Source organism: Miniopterus schreibersii (assembly GCF_964146895.1).
Source record: "Miniopterus schreibersii genome assembly, chromosome: 9".
In the NCBI taxonomy this organism is placed as follows: Eukaryota; Metazoa; Chordata; class Mammalia; order Chiroptera; family Miniopteridae; genus Miniopterus; species Miniopterus schreibersii.
Window position 1 is genome coordinate 17,693,018 of NC_138118.1, and position 23,677 is coordinate 17,716,694.

Sequence of the window (23,677 nt, forward strand, 5' to 3'; positions counted from 1 at the left end):
CACACACATCTTTATTCCCAGGTCATTTTGATGATCAAACAAATAGATGTTGGGACCACTGTTGGGATATCCCAAGAATTGATTGGCTACCGAATTAGAAAAAAGCATCAGTTTTAGCTGTTTTTATATCCAAATGATAGAAGGATTTTTGCTTAGAATTTAGTTTATAACTAAGTTGTGAATAATACACTGTGGTTGTAATTGGAAATGCCTATATAATTTTGTTTTTAACAAGTAAAATTGTACTTTTGGATTTTCAACAATGGTTGTTTAGTTTAGGAGCACATATTAACGTTACCTTTTGTGTTAAGTCTTCTTTTTCCCCCCCTCAGGAACTAAACAACTTAAACACATTTTATTAAAAGATGTGGACACTATTTTTGAATGTAAATTATGCCGAAGTCTCTTCAGAGGATTACCAAATTTAATTACCCACAAAAAGTTCTACTGCCCACCAAGTCTCCAGATGGATGACAGTAAGTTTTAGTACTGCATTGTACCATTAAGTATTCTTATACTACAGCTGTATATTTGTGTTGAATTGTGGATATCCATTTATGAATAATTTAATGATAGAGAATAAAATTAAATACTAGAGTCAGTGTTATATTCAGAGCCTCAGATATGTGCTTTTCACTTGGATTTTCCTAAAGATACATGAGGTTAGATTTATGAGTATATTTATTTGTATTAAAATATTGAATATTGTTTTTGAATGTTCATATGGATCATAGAGTTTTATTCAGGATTTTTGTAAATTAAAATACTAATTCTTGAAGGGGATATTGGTATTTTTCCTTTTACTTCTTTAACAACTTCGTACCAGATATGACTGATCATTTACTTAGAGTCTTCTTAAGTAAATGAGAAGGTTGAGACTAGAGCAAAGAGCGAATGAGTAAATAGTTGATTTCTTGGCAATGGTAGAGAACATTGAAAAGTATTTATTAATCTTTTTAGTGTTTTCTGGATCTTGATATGAAGGTCAGTTTTGTTCTCAGTGAAATTTATTTAGATCAGTCATTTTATGAGAAATTAGATTGTATTATGGGCTAACTTGAGATCTCAAATAGCTAAATGTGATAAAGGCAGATAGTAAGTAGGCTAATAAAGTCTTTGTGGAATCAAATGTTCGTTGAATTAAGTGTATTGCCCCTGTATAATTAAGTTGCAGTATATGTAATGGTGTTATTTTCTTGCTTTAAAGAACTAATGTAAATTCCTTAAAATATTTTAGTAATAGCTTTCATAATTTTTTTGTTAAGGGATTCAACTCTTTGTGGACTTATAAAATATAGAACTTATTTTGCCAGTTTGATACTATATTGCATTGTGGATTTTGTGTGTTTTTCAACTTAAAATTTTTTGGGTGGGATTGACATACAAACTTCAGATATCAGCATGAAGCTGATTTAAAGCATGTTATAGGACATAGGTGAAAAGAAAATTTCATATTCGGGTACTTCTGTTAGATCTACGTACTATTTTTACCAGTGAGATATAAATGAAAAGATTATATCATTGAGATATAAATGAAAAGTCTATACAGATTAGTTTTAAATCTAACTTTTTAATTAAAGTACCATTAGAAAATAAGTTAATTTTCTGATAGTTAATCCTTGTTATTTTTCAATATGGAGTTGATTTACAGAGGGAAATAGATAAATGGATTTGCTGGATTATTGTGCTCTCGGCAATACTCATCCTAGAGATACTTTTGTGAAAGTGTTATTCTTGTAGATACTTCATCCATTTTAAAAAAGAAGTAGATGAGAAGAGCCATAATGAATCATTTCTTGATTTCTAAATAGGTAGAAGATTCGATGCTGTATTTAATAAATAATAGCTAGAATTTAGAGAGATATGTGGTAACGTAACCAGTGTTAGACAACTCCATTCCAATAGGAATATTTACTTGCCTATAGAGGGTGTAATTATTGTACAAGTAAATAAAACTAGCTCTGTTTTTGGAATAAATCTGTAGTTTTTAATCATTTGTTTTAATATAATTGTGTCATGTTAAGGAGACACATAATAGGACTGAGTTTAGCAAATACTTCTGTATATCATGTTATTCATGTTTATATATTTTCCTACAAATTTTCGTTTTCATTGCCATAAGTATGTCTCCATACAATTAGAGTAGGTAATTTATTATGGATAAGGTTAATAGGAATGCTGTTATGTTTCCTTAAAAATATATTTTTATATATAAAAACATTCTTCATGATGTTTTATTTATCGTGGGTTATGAGAACTTTGATTTGCCTTTGGTTGCCTAAAAATTTTACACTAAAAGTATGAAATATTTTACTGTGTAAGACACCCATTTGCTTATGTATTTTATATTAAGGGCACTTAAAAGTGGAAGTAGTTCTTCAGTTCCATCTGTTCCTTAACATATGTGTACTGTGTTGAGGTTTTAAATTAAAGCAAATTTTAGTTTAATGCTAGTTTTCATCATCAAATACTGAAGAGAGGTAGTGCTGTTATGGAAATGAACATGAACCAGAAGTATAAATTTTAAGATAAACATTCATAATACATTAAAAAATATTAGAAGGCTCTAGCAGTCTATTTCAGATTAAAATGTTGTTTTTTTCTTAACAGACCTTCCTGATGTAAATGATAAACAAAGCCAAGCCATAAATGATCTCCTAGAAGCCATATATCCAAGTGTGGACAAGCGAGAATATATTATTAAGCTAGAACCCATAGAAACTAATCAGAATGCAGTGTTTCAGTATATTTCAAGGACTGATAATCCTACTGAAGTCACAGAGTCAAGCAGTACTCCTGAACAAACCGAAGTTCAAATACAGGAAAGTGACACTGAACATTCTAAAACAGTACCAGTTACAGTTACAGAGGTGGAAACTGTAGAGCCCCCTCCTGTTGAAATGGTTGCAGATGAAGTTGCACCTACATCTGAAGAACAACCTCAGGAATCACAGGCTGACTTGGAAACTTCTGACAATTCTGATTTTGGTCACCAGTTGATATGTTGTCTTTGTAGAAAAGAATTTAATTCCAGACGAGGTGTTCGTCGTCACATTCGAAAAGTACACAAGAAAAAGATGGAAGAACTAAAAAAGTACATTGAAACACGAAAGAAACCAAACCAATCCTCTAAAGGACGCAGTAAGAATGTTCTAGTTCCATTAAGTAGGAGTTGTCCAGTATGTTGTAAATCTTTTGCTACAAAAGCGAATGTAAGGAGGCATTTTGATGAAGTTCATAGAGGACTAAGAAGGGATTCAATTACTCCTGATATAGCAACAAAGCCTGGGCAACCTTTGTTCCTGGATTCTGTTTCTCCTAAAAAATCTTTTAAGACTCGAAAACAAAAGTCGTCTTCAAAGGCTGAATACAATTTAACTGCATGCAAATGCCTCCTTTGCAAGAGGAAATATAGTTCACAAATAATGCTTAAAAGACATATGCAAATTGTCCACAAGATAACTCTTTCTGGGACAAACTCTAAAAGAGAGAAAGGCCCTAATAATACTGCCAACAGTTCAGAAATAAAAGTTAAAGTTGAACCAGCAGATTCTGTAGAATCTTCACCCCCTTCCATTACCCATTCTCCACAGAATGAATTAAAGGGAACAAATCATTCAAATGAAAAAAAGAACACACCGGCAGCACAGAAAAATAAAGTTAAACAAGACTCGGAAAGCCCTAAATCAACCAGTCCGTCTGCTGCAGGTGGCCAGCAAAAAACCAGGAAACCAAAACTTTCAGCTGGCTTTGACTTTAAGCAACTTTACTGTAAACTTTGTAAACGTCAGTTTACTTCCAAACAGAACTTGACTAAACACATTGAGTTGCACACAGATGGGAATAACATTTATGTTAAATTCTACAAGTGTCCTCTTTGCACTTATGAAACTCGTCGGAAGCGCGATGTGATACGACATATAACTGTGGTTCATAAAAAGTCATCCCGTTATCTTGGGAAAATAACAGCCAGTTTGGAGATCAGAGCTATAAAAAAGCCTATTGATTTTGTTCTAAATAAAGTGGCAAAAAGAGGCCCTTCGAGGGATGAAGCAGCAAAACATAGTGATTCAAAACATGATGGCACTTCTAACTCTCCTAGTAAAAAGTATGAAGTAGCTGACGTGGGTATTGAAGTAAAAGTCACAAAAAACTTCTCTCTTCACAGATGCAATAAATGTGGAAAGGCATTTGCCAAAAAGACTTATCTTGAACATCATAAGAAAACTCATAAGGCAAATGCTTCCAATTCACCTGAAGGAAACAAAACCAAAGGCCGAAGTACAAGATCTAAGGCTCTTGTCTGGTGAGGAACAGTTAACAGAGTTTTGCTTTTTTCTCCCCATCGAACTAAAAAAATCATTTGACCATAATTTATAGCTGGTTCCATTTTAACACGTTTGCTTTCATATATCTTATGGCAATGGGAACTGCAAGAGTAATGCGCATATTGCATTTCCTCTTCAGTGACCTTTATTCCAGTGGCTTGGGAACAAAAGTTAACTTCAGAACTTACCTTCCACAGGACAATGCAATATAGTTATAGGTAGATGGCACAGGGGCAGTGCTTTTCTCTCTATATTGTAAAATATACATTTATATTGGCTTATGTTTACAATAGAAGTCTTCTGTTTAACTTTGCACAGGTTTAATTTGATTCAGTGGCTTAGTCTACTAATTAATGCATTGTAGGAAAGTTAAATATAGTAGAATGAATTTGTGAAGGTGACAATTATAGGAAAAAAGTCTTGAGGCACTGTAATTATTGTAAAAATTAATCTGTGACAGCTAAATAAAGTGCTGCTCTCAGAAAAAAAAAAATCCCCATATTGAATTAGAATGATTAGCATTTATTATTTACATTTATCATAGTGCTTCTAGGCGAAGGGGGAAATGTAATAAAAGTTTGGAATTTCTTTTTTCCTTCTCCTAGGGAGTGTATGTCAGTTACCATTTTTAAGTTTAATCTATGAAAAGAGTGATTACTTAGGTCCCAAAGCTCTTATTTTTTCCTTTTTGTTTAAATAAACTTTTTGGTGATCATTTCAACATAGTTAATATTATTAAATAGGGATTAAAAAAATTTTTTTTGGTGTGGTTGTGCGTAGCAAGAAAAGAGAAATCCCTGTTGAGAAGAAAGAAAAAATGTTACTTTTTTAGAAGGTTTTGGAACAAATGTAGATTTTTAAAATGCAATATAAAATAAGGAGTAGACTCCCTATACTTGTTTTTTCAAGTCTCTATATTTTTAAAGTTTACCTTCAGTACCTGTGTCCCCTGTGTTAAGGCAATTAATATATTTAATTAGTATTAAATTAGTTTTGGATTCAGGTTCTAAAGCATTATACTTAGTTTGAGTGCTGAATAGGTTAAATGTTGTGGTTTGATTATCACATTTTTTTATTTTTGTGGAAAACTTGAGATGAAACCATTCTTTAGAAGTCATTTACTATTGTATAATTTTTAAAACAAGCTTTGATTGGTAAACTCAAAAGTGTTCATTTATTCCCATTTCTCCTCAGATAACTTCAAGTGATGTACGAAAAGGTTTGGAGTTCATATTTGTGGAAAGACTTTAAATTGGTGTTAGAACCACTAAACGTCTTCAAATGGTACTATGAGAAAAAAAAAGAAAAACATTTTCATAAATATTTGACTGTAACTGCTGTTTTCTCACTAAAATGATAATCATCTAACCACTTGGTTCAAAGGCACTGCCTTTTCCAGCACTTTCAAGTAGCTGTGACATTACATTGTTATCACAGTCCATCAGCTAACCACCTTTGACCTTGCACATTTGGTCTACAGTTTCTACAAAAATATTTCAAATTTTGTTTTCAAATAATTTGTTGATTAAAGTGATCAACAACCTGAAGAAAATATCACCACTGGTGATTTTTAATTGACAAAGACTTTATATCTTAATGATTTTAGTTTTGTTTCACTTAATTTGGCAAAATTTTCATATGGATTGTACAGATATATGGTTTCCTAGTGAGTGTATGTTAGGACCAAAAGACAAATTAGTATCAGCACATTATACATATTCAGCTTACTAATTATTGGTAATTAGTTTTACATTCATTTATTTCTAACTTGTTCTCCAGCACTTAAATGTTTGGAAGTTTCATTCTAAAATATATACCATAACAAAGTTCCAGTCCATTTTCACCCATGATCATTACATTTTTCATTTGTAAACATCTGAGATTTTTATGAAAATTTAACATTCCCCTATTTTTCTTTAAATTTTATACAAAGCACTTTAATGATAGATGCAACTTAATTTTTCAGTTTCTATTTTTTTAAAAGACCACACATTTACTAATGTTAATATGAAGGTAGTAAATAGCTTACTGATATTTTATGGATGCAGACAATCCATGCACAACCACTTCTTATGATACTAGCTTATATTTCTTTAAATATTGTTAAAAAAGGCAGGTGGGGGTGTAAACCCTGATTTTTTTTTCTCCCAAGTAAAATCTTAAATGACCACTTTTAGATAATATTTGATTCCTACTGTAAAATTTGGAAAATAATGAATTCTTGTTCTTTTTTATAATCAAGATTTTAGGAAAAGCAAGTACATCTATCTTTATGAAGTTTTGGACAGGTTTTGTGTATCAATATTTTGTACTTTTTAGGGAATATTTTATTTTTTAGTAATTTTTGTCAAATTATAATTTTAAAAGATACAGCAGAGAATATACCATGTTTTTATATAGGTTCACACCTGTACTTAGGAGGGACCCTGTCCATCTATATACTTTTTGTATAAAATTTTAAAATGTTGAAGATCCACAAGGTCATAATAAAATACTTCTATAGCTAGAAAAACATTTACCCTTCCCAGTGCTTTGCACTAAAATATACTGTGAAAGGAAACTAGAAAGACTGTAACTGTTGCTGGAAATGTTCTATATTGAATGTACATGCTCTTGTTGGAAAAATGTACTATATGTGATGGAAATAAACCAGACTTGGAGTTATTTCAGCTAAATGTGCTTCAACAAAGGTGCATTGGTTGAAACTTAAATGTTTTATTATCAAATTTAAATTTATTCAGTGACTATGAGCAGCTACACTTGAATTATATCTTGATAGTTTTATTTTAAGAATTAGAGTTATAATTTCTCTTTAATTTAAAAACAGATTTACTTTTCCACATATGGAAAACTTGTACTTATAGGTCTAACTTTAATGATTAATAGTGTAATATATTTAGGGAACTAAATGTGTAGGTGGTATTTCATTTATGAACCATCTTCATTAGTTGCACATTATTAAACCTCTATGTTTGACTTTTGCAAGGTGTTATCTTTTATGCATTCCTACACACAAGACATATTCCAAAGATGTTTTACAGACTTAAGTACCTATAACCAGTGAAAAGATAAGAGAATTCCTAAAAAGCTTGGGTTAGCTCTTTGCTACAGCCTTTCATCTGTATGCCAGACTTTTCTTCTCTGCTTCACTTGTTAAGTATTGTATGGAAGAAAGAGAAATAGCCTGATGTTGATGGAGGGGAGCCCAGTTGTTGGAATTTCCTTACTTCACTCACCTGTGTCCACATGTCTTCTCTGTCATAACTCTAGGGCCAGAGCAGGAATTTAGAAGGAGGGACTGAGGGTTCAAGGACTGTCAAAAATATTATGTGGAGCACTGAGAAAAAAATAGTACTTTGTCAGGACTGGTTTACATTAGAGGGCCTAGAGAGATTAGGAATATTTATCATAATAGCCAAACTGACAGATCATGGCAGATACAGAAGTTAGAGGCTAAACTGGGACCAGTGTAGAAAGGTAGAATGAACGGGTAGAAATGATTAGAAATTCTTTGTTCTTCCTTTTCCTTTCTGGTCTTCATTCTTATTTTTTGGTTTTATTTTGGTTCTTGAGCTCTGTCATTTCACGGGCTTAGGATTGATGCTCTTGAGAAGAAGCCTAGGAAATTTATGCTGGAAGCTTCTTTGCATGTAGACTATATAGAGAAATATTGATAGTGCTTTTTGTTATTGTTGTAGGGAGATAAAAGAACCATCAGAAACTGCTTATAATATATTAAGACCTATCTCTGCCTACAGATAATATCCACCTTTGCTGCTATTTGCTCAAATAAGAATTTTTCTATAGAATTTAACTCATCTTTCTTGCTGAAGATACCATCTTCTCCTAAGTGTGTTGGAAAAGTAGAAACAATAAAAGATATGGCTTGTGCTTTAACTTTTCTACGTTTGGATAGTGTGAGAGCTGGATGAGGTATGGCTGACACTGGGCAGGTATTCATTAGAACATGCAGATGTACTTTGAATGCACAATGACTGTTGGTACATGGCTCTTATTTTTTTCTTCTTTATTCCCTATTTCAAGAGGAAAACCCTCTTGAAGAATATATACATATTCTTGGAGAATATATAAATTACCCATATTTAATTTTTAGCCTGGCTTTGTATATATGAGTTAAGTTTTGTGTTGACACAGCTTGCTTGTACTGTTTAAAAGTACCTTAACATTTTTTTAGGAATATGTGTTATATTGTTTTATGGTCAATAGGCTGTTCTCAGTTTGCTTTAAAGAGCCTGTGGATGGAGTAGCAGGGGGTTTGGTTACTTTGCTGTGGCTTGAGGCTGTGGGTATAGAAAGAGGGGTTTCCCAGTAGGTGCTATGACAACTAGGTATGGAGATGGAGAGGCAGTAAGTGGATAATCATTTCCTGTTAGAAGTTGCAAAAACTCTCAAGTAGCATGACCACTGAAGATGAGAGAGAAATGCTTCTAAAACTTTGGGAATGAGGTTTCCAGGTTTCCTGCAGGGCCTATGGAAGTATTTCAGATCCTTAGTTAGGAATTTTACTTTTCTAATGGAATCTGTAGATTATGAGAATTATGATAACTGTGGTTCTCATACTTGATCTGAAGCCACACTTTAAGATATGTGCAGCGTGCTGTTGGCTATGCTGAGAGACAGTATCCTCTGTACTCTATGTTATTCTCTTCCTCTCCTCTGGTTTTAAGAGCTGATAGAAACCTCGGGATTGAAAAGGAGTAAGGAATAGCAATCTAAGGGCTGCTATTAGTTGTTTGGTTTCTAAGTCATCAGGCACATGATAGAATTCAGAATAAAACATGTTTCACTTAAACTCAGAATTATTTTGGCTTTTCTAACTTTCCAAATTTATTTTTCCTTTCTTATAATTTGTTTCTGTAGCCTTTTCCTTTGACTCATGTTCTGCGCTTCCAGCTCTTATCTTTCCTATTTTCTCTTCTGGTTAACAGAGATCTTAGTACGAAGATAGCTAAAATGTTTTTTGAGAAGGTGAGAGGGTGAGAAGTCAGCTCATTTCTTCCTGGATTTTAATGTTCTACATTCTATTTGTCAGCTCTGTTATTTATTTTTAGGCTTCTTCCTCTGCATATATTCACTATTCACTACCGCACCACAAACGGGGGAACATAGGTTAGGTGCATCTGGTTGGGAAAATGCCCAAAGTTGGAGGTTTTGCTGTTTGTGCCCCCTCAGCAGAATTAATTTGCTTGGTTGTGTATTTTTGAAGTCAGGGACTATGTCTTGATAATTTTATTTAGTGCCTAGCACATTTTAATGTATACCCAGGCACTTTAAATAAATGTTTGATAATAAAGTAAGTAGTAGCTTTTTCCATCTCAAAACTGCTGTCATATACTTTGAGACTCTGAGTATTAATTTCATGAACTTCTATTATCTCAATATTGATAGATTTCACTTATTTTAGAAAATGCCACCAGTGCTAAAATGAGAGTTTATGATAATAAAGAGAATTCTTAGTATTAGCTAGTAATAATGAACATTCATGGAGTGCTTACTGTATGCCAAGCACTTTGCTAATCCTTTGCATGGTGCCCCTAATGCACCAACAACTCTCTGAAGTAAGAACTGTTACTTCATTTCCCCCATTTTATATAACAGGAAATGGAAACTTAGAGAAGTTCAGTGATTTACTCAAGTTCACATAGGTAGTATATTACAGAATTGAGACCTGACACTAGGTCTGACTGCAAAGCATGTGCCCTTGATCAGTACACCTGACATTTGCATATTTTACCACTTGCAAAGCACATTCACTACATTACCTTATTGGCAGCTTAGTGGAATGCTTTGGAGCCAGATTAGTTGGTGAAATTTCTGGATCCACAAATTATTTCCTGTGTGACATTGTGCAAGTTAATTAAATATTTTGTGCCCTAGTTACCTCACCTATAAAATGGGGATCCCAATATTTCTTAACCTCGTAAGTTCTGAGGATAAAATGAAAAACATTTACATTACTCAGAATAGTGTTTGGCATGTTACAATTACTATAAGTTATCAAAATGTGTAATTTTTAAATTACCTCTTAAATTTAGAAAAATGCATTAGAAGAGAAAACTATTGCTATATATATTTTAACTGCTGCTTTTGTATTTAATTGAGACAATGAAGATAACCAACTATATCATTTTCTATCAGTTCTATTCTAATTAGATAGTACTAGTTTATCATTCTTACTCATAAGTTTTTCATTTATCTTGCAGAGGGTATTAGGTAGTTGTAAGCACATTCATTGTAAGTTTTGCTTTGTTTTTATGGTTACTCCCCAGAGTAACCCATCTGTCTTAAAATTCTTTTTAGTATGTGTCCTATCACACAAATATTTTATTTTTGGTCATGTGTAAAATATTGACATGGAGTAAAAATGTAGCTGAAATATTTCTGTAAAACAAAAGTAAGTATGGAGTACTATTTGAGGGAAAATTTTTTCAATTATGGAAAGAGTGGATTCTTCAGGAGAGCATGATTTAGGCTAAGTCAGGAGTTTCTTTGGTGAGTGTGTCATGAAAAGATAAGAAATGGTACTTTTTAACAGTCTTGCCAGTGATAGTCATTAGTGGCAGTACTCCAAATTTCAGCTGAGGCCCAAGTACTGTTAAATTATCTGCTGAAAGGGTTTTACCCACACACCTGACTGTTGTTGATCTTCCTTTTTTTTTTAAAAACCCTCTCCTGAGGATATGTTTTTTAGAGAGAGGAATGGACAGAGAGAGACAGAGAGAGACATCGATGAGAGAAACATCGATCAGTTGCCTCCTGTATGCACCCTGAGTGGGGATCGAACCTGCAACCTAGATATGTACCCTGACTGGGAATGGAACCCATGGCCCTTTGGTGCACGAAACAACACTCCAACAAACTGAACCACCCGGGCAGGGCTGATCTTGCTTTTTTAACATAAGATGATTTTAGAAATTTTAGTGTTTAGGGACTGGTATAATTTGCAACACCAGAGAACCTTGTCTCTAGGTTTGGATGAACCTTCATATCCTGAACTTCAGATCAAGTGCTGGGGTTTCAACACCTGGGTTGTGTGGCTTCTTAATAATTCTAATACTCAACTACTTGTGTCAGATGTCTGGAGCATACTTCTTGCACACAAAATATAATGTGTAAGCAAAAGAATGATGTGGTTAAAAAAATAGCAAAACCAAAATAAACAAAACGCCCCCACTTGGAATACTTGAGTAATAATAACTTGCAATGTATTTGAGTGCCCTGCTCTATATAATCTGGTAACACGTTCAATACAAGAATGTGTAATGATGATATTCAGAGAAATTATTACATTAAATGAACCTTAAGAGCACAGAATCTATTACAAATCAGGTTTTGAATATTGGCTTTTTAATCCCCTTATCTGGGATTATTCTGAAAGTAAATTAGCTCTGAGAAGTGGAACTGTGACTGTAGTCAAACTTTCATTCTAAGCTGTGCAAAGTATTTTTTAAAAAAGCTGAGACTCTTGGGTGCTTTGGTAGACCTGAACCCCAAAGTACCTGCTAGTTGTGACTGGTAGCTTTTATTTTAGATGGGAACAAAAAACAAGGAATGCTTTTCTCTTAAGAAAAAAATAGGGAAGCACTAGGAATATTGTGTGCTCAAGTGACTGAATTATATGGAAAAAAATTAACTTAGGGAAAGGATTTTGATGTAGTTCCTTTGAATTTTTGAGAGACAATTTGTTAAGGTTGTTTTATATAAGCTTCTGTAGGAGAGTGGTCATGTCATTTTCGTGCCTTTTGATTATTACATGTCTATTGAATTTCAAGCAGTGAACTAGAGCTAAGTAGCACTATTAGTATCTTTAAACTACAGATGCTACAAGATGGAAGTAAACCCCACAGTGCTTGGATCACCAACCACCACTCAATTTGCCATGTCTTCTAATTGTAGGTGTGTGGCTGCATATGCACCCATATATACAAATACTGGGCTATGATTTTTTTCTTTTTTTGTTGCAAACACAGAGTTTTGCTTGGTCTATAGCTAGTAAGGAGGGTTTTTTTGTTTTTCTGTTTTTTAAATATGTCTTTATTGATTTCAGAGAGAGGAAGAGAGGGGGGAGAGAGAGAGAAACATCAATGATGAGAGAGTCATTGATCAGCTGCCTCCTGCACGCCCCCTACTGGGGATTGAGCTTGCAACGTGGGCATGCTCCCTGGTCAGGAGTCGAACCTTGATCTCCTGGATCCTAGGTCGATGCTCAACTGCTAAGTCACGACAGCCGGGCAAGGAGGGTTTATTGGAAGGCTTCTGTGGGGAAATAAGGGAGATAGAAGTGGCCAGCCCTTATAGGAATTTAGAAGTATATGTACAATTTTGCTTCATCATGTAGATTTCATAGACTGGAAAAAAAATCAATGTGATTCTAGTGATTGGGTGTTGCCCTTTTAGTAGGGAAAGTATTGCTTCTCTGCTGCTGTTAGCCTTTTTCAGACTCTGCTTTTATTTTTCTTAAAAAAAAGAATTACCTCATTTTGTGTCTTCTCTGTATGGTTATTACTGCCTCATTACTTCTGCTGCATACCTTCTCTGTCTTTCAGCTACTTTCCCTCTCCATATAACTCGAGTTCAGACTCCTGTAAGAGAAAGTGTGATTGGTTCAGTTAGGCTGGGCAAATCTTCTGTGCCAGGCCTCTTCACAGACTGCTGGTCATAGGCTGTTCTTCATTGATTGGCTGCTCTTGGGACAGGTTCTCTCTGTTGGTCCTACCATTGGTGATCATGGTGGCAGAGTTAGTGGAGTAAAACATGGCCCTGGACCCAATAAAAGGAATCTTTCAATGGGAATCTTTTACAAGAGGGATCTGGATAGTCCTAGAATGTAATAATCTTTCTAGTACATGACTCTTCCATTTTAATGGTGATAGAATTAAAGGTAACCTGTGGGCTGGGCTTTTATGTCAGTGTGTCACCAACAATCCTTTGCATGCTGAGAAAATAGGAAGTTTTCTGATCAGCATCTGCAGTTCCTTTCCTGAACTGCCTGATGCAGTTTCCATCTTTGGCTTTGCAGATTGACGGACAGCCTGAAGTTTTCACTGAGAAAGAGCCATTACCTTTCCTCTAACAGCATTTTAGGCCATTATGCCAGTTGCTGCTATTTTCCAGACACCCATAATTATGATGCACAGTTTGAGTTAGTGATTTAGTGAATCCTTAAAATACTGCTTCTGCTTTTCTACTTGTATTTTCCATATTTAGGCTCACTCTGCAATAGCTACTTTATATCCTCTCATTTATTCCTTCAGCAACAGACACTACTGAGTGACCATCAGGTACTTGGCACTATCCCATTCTTTTGGGGAAACAGAATCATACAGTGGTTAAAGTGTGGCTCTTTAATAATCTACAGACCCTAGTTCAAGTTCTGGCTCCTTACTATCTGTGTAGTTTGGGCAAGTAACTTAATTTTTCTAAGATTTACTTTTCTTGTCTGTAAAATGATATTAGAAACTACCTTATAGGTAGGTTTGTTGAGGGAATTTATTAAAGTTTAATATATTGTATATAATATACTTAGCACAATGCCTGGCTCAAGTAAGAGCTCAATAAATATGTATTACTGTTGTAGTGATCACTGAAATTGTTATCAATTTGATGCTGAAATACTTTCTAGCACTTAGTTTCAGGTTATCTTGCTTTGCCATTTGATGTTCGTTGCCTTTTTGTTGGCATTAATCCAACCGTTTAATGAAAAGTCAAATGTAACATTTGTGATAAAGCCAAGATATACACAAACTTATTAAGTTAAAACATTATTTTATGGGTTTTCAATATGTTGACATTTTTTTTTGCAGCACCTTTGGCTAATTGTTGAAGGATTTGTTGAACTTTTTGATATAATTTTGCTTCTTTGTGATTAATGTCTTATAGAACAAAGAACAAAGTATAGTTTTGGGTAATGAAACTCAGAGTACTGTTTGGGCTTTTTTTTTTTTAGAAAAACAACAACAGTAGGCTATGGGTACATGAACATATTCTCAGTTTACAAGCAAGAATTGTATCTTATCATTGTATCACCAGTGCCTCACAGCATACCTGGCATGGAACAGGTGCTAAGAGCATGTTGGAAGAAAAGAAGGCAGGAACATTAACATCAGCTATCTTTGGGCTTATCATTAGTTCACAATATGTCTTTGCTTTTCAGCTTCTTTTCCCAGTACCTCGCCATCTGATATACAGGGTGTCCCAAAAAAATGTATACACCCTTTAACAGCCGATAGCTCAATTTTGAAAATGAAGTGTATTTTAATAAGCACTACCTTTATAATTACTCAAAGTGTGTGTATACATTTTTGGGGGCACCCTATATATAGCTTCTCTACCTGCAAGCTCCTTTTTGCTTCTGTTACTAATGGCTTCTGTTACCTGCCTTCTGTGCCTGAGTGTCCTTATTTATGCCATTGCTACTAAGTCATGGTGACAGACTCAAACTCATGGGAGTAATGTATTGACTGTATACCCTGATAAGTAATCCATAATCAATTACACACTGTATGGATGTACACTTAGTGATTTTTTTTTTATAATCTTTTTAAGATTTGTGTAATCTTAAATTGGAATTGGTTAGTTATTTCATTTATCCAATTCTCACATTGCAAACTTCAAAACTTTTACACTGTCCTCAAAGCCTCTAACCCTGTTTTTACATCCTTGATAAGAGGCAACCTTGCCTATGATATGGCAAAAGGTAGAGGACATTTCTTTGTCCCTTTCGCATCACAGATTTTTTTTGGTCTTCTGTTCCTCCTTTGGTTCTTTGGAGGAAGAAGTGTTCTTCTTTCCCAAGTCCAACACTTCTACCCTTGTCAGTCTCCTTCCATGAACCTTTCTCCAACTACCCTTCTTTCTTTCCCCCTTCCCATCTTCTGTCTCCCTTTCCACAAGCTTTTCCACCTCAGTCTATAAACTGCTCAAATTCCTTTTAGCCAAAAAAGTAAATTTCCCCTTCATGCTATCTTCAGTCCAGCTGCTGCTGTCAAACTTCCATGTGCTCTCGTACGACTCTGTTTTAGCACTAATTTCACTGTAACTGTAATTGTCTGTTTCCTTCTCTATTAGACAATAAACTCCGAGGAGATGTGTGTCTTGATCACCGTTGATTCCCCCGGGTCTAGGATAGTTTCCAGTACATAGGAGGCACTCAGTAAATATTTGTTGAATGAATGAAAAAATAGAGAGCCTTGTCTAACCATTCACTTGTGAACCATCTGCAGTTGTTTTCTGCCCCTACGTTTGTATTGAAAGTTTGTTTGAAGGGCATCGATGACCACATACATGCTCAATTTGATGGCTTCTTGCTTTTCATCGCGATTGACCTTTCTACAATCATTAATGCTTACAAATTTACCTTTCCCAGGTTTTCATGGTCACTTACAACTGGCTCACCTTGGGCCAGTCGTTCAGCATAGTATTACATCCAAAAGAAACAGACAGGCTCAAAAATCTCTGGAAAATAATGAACCACTTTACTATTTACAGGAATTGTCTAAGGATGTCGAAAGGTACAACTACATAAAAGTTAAGCAAACTTTATATAAGTTCTCTTTATTCATCTATCTTCCCAAATCCTCATACAGCTTGGCAGCTTCCTCCAGTCTCTCTTCTGCAACATTTTCCCCCAAACCTGTAAATTTTCTACCAAAACCCCCTTGTCCACTTTTCCCATCTTCTGAATCTGTTATTTTCTTCTAAGAGTAACTCTTTCCAGTTTAAATCATTTTAGCTTCTTGGCTTCTTGCAGGGTTTTTTTGTTGGTTTTTTTTCAACCCATTATCCTGCTCAGCATTCCAAAAGTCCGGGAATATTCTCTTGATTCATCTGGTTTGCCCTTACCAACTTTCTTTGTATGATTTAAATCAGTCTTAAAGCCTTATATGAGACACTGTCTCCTCCATTGTGTATTTCCTGAACTCCTGGATTCGGCTGGGTTTCCCCCTAGTGTGTTTCTAGGGTGCCCCATCTATAACTATATTGAAGTGATCTATCCCTAGGTTATAGCTCTTGTCTTTTACTTATATACCTAGTATCTAGCATCATACCTGGAATGTGGTGGATGCTGATAAATGTTTATTGAACTGATGCTCCTTCCTCTCTTGCCACTGGCTTTTATTTTGTTACTAGAGTTTTAAATAAGAACCAAAGTTTTCTTAGTTCCTTTTCTTATTTTATTCATCCACTCCCAGAGCATCACTTAACACTTCTGTGAAGATACTCTGGAACTATTTTCTAGTCTGCTATTCTTCTGATTATAAGACCTTTTTTAAAAAATAAGACCATTTGTTTTTAAAGTTGCATGCCAGACATCTCCACATGGATATTTCTCTAGTATCCTAAATGCAACAGAAACTTGGTAAAACAAACTTACTATTTTCTCTTTAAAGTTGTTCCTCCTTTATGTGTATCTTGTTTCAATTATTCACATTTCTACCCTCCCACTTACCAAGGCTAACTAGAATCCTAGGAAATACTTTGACTTCTTTCTCTCTCTTACACTTTTTTTTTTTAAAAAAAAAATATGACTTTATTGATTTCAGAGACAGGAAGGGATAGGGAGAGAGATAGAAACATCAGTGATGAGAGAGTCATTGATCAGCTGTCTCCTGCACGCTCCCTACTGGGGATCAAGCCTACAACCCAGGCATGTGCCCTGACGGGGAATCGAACCATGACCTCCTGGATCATAGGTCGATGCTCAGCTGCTGAGCTACGCCTGGCAGGGCATCTCTTACACTCTTTTACTTAGTCAGCGATCAGTGCCTGTCCATCCTGCCTTTGAGTGTTTTTACATTTAGTTCCTCCTTGCCATCTCCACTTTTAGTAGTTTAGTTTGAACTCTTATCTCTTTCTTACACTACTGCAATAGGCTCTTTACTGACCTCCTTTCTAATCTGTTGTCCAAGCTGCTGTCAGAACTATCTTCCTAAAACAGATCTCTTGCTACTGTATGTTCATTGCTTTTGTTCATCACTTGACTAACTTACTCATTCTCAGGTTTCAGCTAAAATGTCACTTCTAAATAAAGATGAACTAAAGTATGTGTCCTTTGTAGCTTCATTTCATGTTTCTTTATTGTCATTCAACATAGTTTGTAATTATGCTTATATCTGTGCATTGCTTTGTTTAACGTCTCTTCTCACTGGAGAGATTTGTGTAAGAAACTGGAGAGGGGAAAAAAAGAGACCAAGGAGAGTTATGTAGATCCTGTGCATACTACAATGCTTGGGACATAGTAATGCTTAAAAAGCATTTGTTGAAGGAGTGGATAGATGATAGATAGCTTATCAGTATAGGCAAGCGGGAGATAGCAAAGGCAGAGAAGTTACAGGGTCCTGGAATCTTCCTACAGTCTCAGAGTCCTTGGTTTGTGTTCTAGCCTTTCTGAAATAGTAATGGGCTTCTCCTTTCTGTGTTTTGCGTTTATATCTGTGAGTGTGGGAGTCAACAACTATATTACCCCACACTCATACTAATGCTGATGTAACTGCAGTTGATTTAGGGGCCCTTGGTGGTGGCAGCTAGATTTGTTTACCTGTTAAATTGATGCATAGGTGGTGCCGTAGGCATGCAGCCAAACAGGTATTTGCTAGGCTGCATTAACCCAGATTCCTTTTTAGCCTCTTGAGTGATGCAAGCAAGTATACTGTATGCTAATTAAAGTGTTTATTACTTGTAGGACGAGTTGTATTTGAAAAGAGGTATTTGCCTTTTAAGGATTGAAGAATTCATGTTCAACTTATTGAATAGAAGGTGAAGTAAATTGTTAAAAGGAACATATTAGCAGTAATCACATTATACTTTTTTCCTCCTATTAAGCCTGCTCTGGTGTCAAAAGTCTAAGAATTGCATGAGCATTCTTCAAATTTCACTGTCTTAGGTTGACTTGCTTCATCCATTCAGTAGACATGTTGAGCTTCTAGTCTGTCAGGACAGAATTAGGAGCTAGGGTTACAGAGATAAGAAATTCATTTCCTACTCTCAAGTAGGGTGGAAGAATATACATTATATGGATACTCAGCAGTGGAATGTTACTATGAAAAGCCTTCCCTGAAACCCAGGGAAGGCTTTTCATGATTCCTAAATTCATCCTTGAGTCTAGTTTTGAGTTAGCTAGGCAGAAAAACTTCCCAGGTAGGTACAGAGACATGAGACCACATGTAGACCAAGGGAAGGAGTATGAGACAAGGCAATGGCCAAATCAAGAAAGATCTTATGTACCAAGTAGTAGTTTGAATTATATTTTCAAGATGAAGGGTAACTGTTGAAGGGTTTTAAGCAGGGACGTCTGATACCATTGAGATTGGAGTGGAGTGGAGGTAGAGGGTAATATTTGTGGTGGGGAAATAAAATAGAAGCCAGTTTCAGAAATGTAAGAAGTGATAGCGGCCTAAATTAGGTAATTCCAGTGAGACTATGGAGACAGATACAGATACTGTACTATAATTATTTCAGAAGTGGAATTTTCCAGACGGTGGAGATGAAGGAGGAATTTAGTATGATTCTCAGGTTTGGGCATTCTGTTTGGACAGGTGAGTGGTAGCATTCTTTAAGGCAGGGAACGAGAGAGGAGCACTTTCTAGGGGGAAATGTTGAATTAAAGTTTAGATGTGTTGAGTGTGAGGTGCTTGTGGGACATTTAATTGGAGATGCTTAGGAGTAGGATATATAGACTAGGGGTCAGGAGAGAGGTGCAGGGGCTGGAGATTTAGGAGTCGTCGTACATGTGGTTGTTGCAACATAGGTTTCAAAGAGATTACCAGGAAGAATAAATAGAAACAGCATAATATTGCACTTCTCACATTCTTTCAGTTTATTATGTAATTTAGTTCAGTGTCGTCCTATTTCAGTTTTTCGTTTGGAAAATGATGTTTGGCTAGCACTGGTTTTCTGTTTCCTTCCCCACCCTACCTCCTACCTCCTGCCCCCACTGCCATGTATAAAATCTGTAATATACCATGTATTTGATATTACTCTGAGAAGTACTGGTTAGTTAAGTTATAATAGTATTAGGCGATGTGGACTAATCTATGTGTTGCATTTAGAGGGCTTTTATAAAACCTGTAATACCTATTTTAAAAGATTATTTCTTTAAAAAGGAAATATCTAATTTTCAAAGATAAAACAATCTATTGGTATTCTTGAACTGCACAAGATTTGTTGAGTCCCATAGCTTTGATCTGTCCAGGAATTGCTTGTGATTTAATCCCTATGCCTCTGATCAAGGCAGAAACTTATTTCTGAAAAGTAGGAGGAAGCCATCTGGGTAAATTAATAGAATCTGACATAATCTATATAAGCTTAAGTAATTTTGTATCTATAGCCAGATTCTACAGGAAAAAATATGCTATTAAACATTGAACAGTTGATTGAAACATACTAATTTTACTTTGCCAAGCTGTACTTTTTGGACTAGTGCATATTTAAAATAATAGTTAATAAAAATTAGGTCCTGCATTGTCATATGTGTTTCTGTGACCCTCACTGGTTTCTCCCAATTTCTTTTTATTGAATTTATTGGGGTGACACTGGTTTACAAAATTATACAGGTTATAGGTGCACAATTCTACAGCACATTGTCTATACACTATGTTGTGTGTTCATCACCATTTATCCCCTCAATACCCTCTTTGACCTACCCCTACACCCCACTCACCCTGGTAGTCACCACCCTGTCGTCTGTTTCCATGAGTTTTTCTCTTTTTTTGCCCAACCCCCCCAACAACCCCCTCCACACACCCCCTGACAGCTGTCAGCTTGCTCTCTGTGTCTGTTTTTCTTGACCATTTTGTTCACTAGACTCCGCATATGAGTAAGATCATATGGTACTTGTCTTTCTCTGACTGGCTTTTTTCTCTTAGTATAATACTCTCCAGGTGTTTCCATGCTGTTGCAAAGGGTAAGATCTCCTTTTTTTTTTAATAGCCGAGCAGTATTCCATGGTGTAAATGTACCCCAGATTTTTTATCCACTCATCTACTGATGGACACTTGGGAGGCTTCCAAATCTTCGCTATAGTAAAATAATGCTGCAATGAATGTATGGGTGCGTATATTCTTTTGAATTAGTGTTTCAGGTTTCTTGGGGTAACTTCCCAGAAGTGAAATTGCTTTCTTTTCACTTCCTTTTTGAAGGGAGAACCTAAAAACAAAACTTTAGATCTTGCCATCTAGATAACCACTAGCGTTCAAGTGGAGATTTTCGTCAGCCTTGGAACTGAAATGAAGCAGCTTATTTACCCTGCCCAGGCCAAGGGATACTTAGGAGGGTATGCAGAATGATTTTTAAGAAGTCAGCCCTGTTTGGGATACAAACCTGTGATTTAATACTGAAAGCATAGGTCTGTATACCATTTGAGCTATCCAACTTTGATTAACTTAAAATCTGCCTTTTAAAGGGAAGATAATCCAAGGAGACTGTCAAATTTCTATAGAGTATATGGATAAGTTATGATGCTTGAAAACTGAAGTCAGTAATGGCAGTATTGACAGATTCGAACTAGAAGACGATAGCTATAATAAAACAACAATTTGTCACAGTCTTATAATCTCTAGTAAAATGAGGAGAAACCTTTAAAGTTTTCTGTTCTACTTTGAAAATGGTTTCCTTGTTTTTTGAACTTTAAATTAATAATAGGCATTAACATAAACCTCATATCCATGTCAGAATAACACAAGGTGCATTTCTGCAGCACAGAATCATTTTAAATCATAAAACTTTTAACTGATACCTGTTTCAAATCTTCCTTTTAAAATAAATTTGTTTTTAAACATTGTTTTTTTTTTTCCTGGCAAGCATCTATATACCCATTTGTACCTCAGTAAATCACTAAGAAATTATTGAATAAAGGTAGTATATGTAGTTAGGCATTTGAAGGGTTACAACATAAATGAACAGTGGAATATAATTTTAGGATATATACTTTCTGCATTGAGGACTTTATTTGCTTAATAACCTTTGTATTTGTTGATATTCTTTCTCATTCTATGCCAACATTTTACAGATAAATTTTGATTAGAAATTTCTTTCAGTATTTATCAGTGTGTTACCAATCACACACACACACACACACACACACACACACACACACACACACACTCACTCTGTGCATGGGCCCACACACATTTTTATAATACCTTTAATTTATATTACATACAAGATCACTAGATCACTGAGAGAGAGAGGATAGGGTTTTTTTTGTTCTGTTTAGACATTACATTTTTTTAGTGCAGTGGAACCCATAGCACTCTATTTCATTAACCAGACCTAATTCTCAGACTTAATCAATGGAAAAGTAAAAACGGCACCTCTTGAATTAAAAGTTACATCTAGATACATATTGATCTTGTATTTGAGCCTGTTCGGTCACTTTTGATATATTATTAGCATGCCATCACTCCTCTGTAGTAGTAGTCTATGAAGAATATTTGGCAACCCAATATTTAAAAAATATTTCTAACGTTTGTGCCAAGTTACTATTTAAAATCAAACTATGACTAAAACTAAATTTATCATCCTACTGCCAGAACTGACTCCCCTTGCTGACTTTGTTTTGTTCATGCTATCATTGCCATTTTGCTTATCACAGATTTTAAAGTTCTGTTTCCTCTATGAATCTGTACTTGATAGCTCCAGCTGATGGTGACCTCTTCCTCTGATGAACTTACAACACTTATTATTTTTCACTTTCATTTTTTGTTATTACTGCATCCCCATTACAGTGTCTCCATGGTTAGACTCAAAGCCCTTTGAGACCCTAGACTGACAGTTTTATTCTGTAGCATGTAGGGTTTTGAATGAGGGGGTCCCTGGCCTATCTGTCTCCATTCTCTTCTCAAGGTGTCAGTCATTTTGGTTTCTTTTCAGTGTCCTCTTCACGTCCTCTCTTTATTGGTCTATACCTTCTATTGCTCTACTTTTAGCTACTGTGGTTCTTGTGTTTATGAACATTATGGATGATTTTTGGGGATTCTTGGACTAATGGGAATACGGGAGATTTTTAAGCTTTTTTTTCTATCTCAGGATTCATTTTTAAACTCTACCACAAAAATTCTGCCTCTTTATAATTGCTTTTAGTAATATTTATTCATTTATCAAAACATGTTTTGCGAGTCCATGTTTTAGAAGCAATAGTTTGGATATATAAAAAAGGAGGGTTAACCAGACTTTTACTTTTGATACAAAATAAAAAGAAGACAAACATTATCAAGTTCATAAACATATTTTCTTCCCAGGCTCTCTTACTATGTTGCTTTTATAGCCTGATAGGAACAGAGCAGGTGGAAATGTAAATAATTATAATATCATGTTATGTGTGTCACTGCAAAGTAAAGCTTTTTTTATTTAGCTACCTGGCATTTTGTATATGTCGTCTTTTGAGCCATAATTCTGTTGAATTGTAGATGGCGACTCTAGAGATTTAGTATAACCTAATTTTAAAACTGAGAAAATTGAGGTAAGTGATTGCACAAGGTCACACGTGTAGTTAATGAAGGAGTCAGGAATAGATACCATCTATCTCTTAGAAGTTATTTTAGTAGGTCATAACATGTACATGTAAAAAATAAAACAGTACAGAGAGCTGTACTGTGAAAGGTAAGTCTTGTCCTACCCCATCTCCCAGTTCTCTCATTCTCTTACCCAGAGTCAGGGGCTTTCCAGAGCTGTTTAATGTATACATACCCGTATATATCTGTTATAAATGTAATTCCCCTTCACGCAAATGCTAGCACATTGTAAACACCTTTCTGTAGACCTTGCACTTTATGTGGTATTAACAATATATCTGAAAATTGTAGAAACCAGATATTTTTATTCCTTGGCCCATGCACTTTCCATTTTTTACTATATTGCCTATCATTCAGGCATCCAGTTTCTGCTAATAGAAATAAAGTGTTAATTGCTCTTTGTTTCTGGCATATTGAGCACCACATGTACAATGTAATGTATTTCACATTTTTTCCAGAAAGAGATCATGGTCATTGATTTATTTTATGATAAATATCGACGTTAAAAAGATCATAAGTGAAATGTCCATAATAATTACTACTAGTTATCAAAAATAGCTGATTGGGGTATTTTCCATTTGATAAAGATATGTCAGGTGAAGTTTTCGGGGAAATCATTTACCTTTAGACTTGTGTAAAAACCTGTGAGTTGTGTGTACAAAACAGTTTAATATCTCAGTACCTGTGAAAAGCAATGATTTTATAAATATCAAACCACAAATGTTCATTTTCTAAATCTTAAAATCTCCACCTTCATATAAAAAAAAAAAGCATAGAAATAAATTTTTGTTTCTTGAAACAGTTTTTAACTATCTTTTA

At 34.9% G+C, this 23,677-nt stretch overlaps 1 protein-coding gene across 2 annotated transcripts in view; it reads left to right on the top strand.

The window, feature by feature from the left end:
* The window catches only part of ZNF800 (zinc finger protein 800), a gene marked incomplete at its 3' end in the record, with an annotated part of 45,233 nt that overhangs the window by 15,011 nt on the left and 6,545 nt on the right, over positions 1-23,677 (top strand). Inside the window, exons 4-6 of one of the 2 annotated variants that reach the window (XM_081146640.1) lie at positions 333-476; positions 2,611-4,306; positions 5,523-7,309. In XM_081146640.1, coding sequence (XP_081002766.1) covers positions 333-476; positions 2,611-4,306; position 5,523 — 1,841 coding nt within the window. Of the gene's footprint in view, positions 1-332; positions 477-2,610; positions 4,307-5,522; positions 7,310-23,677 lie in introns of those variants that run through there. The other variant, XM_081146639.1, reaches the window with a different exon arrangement.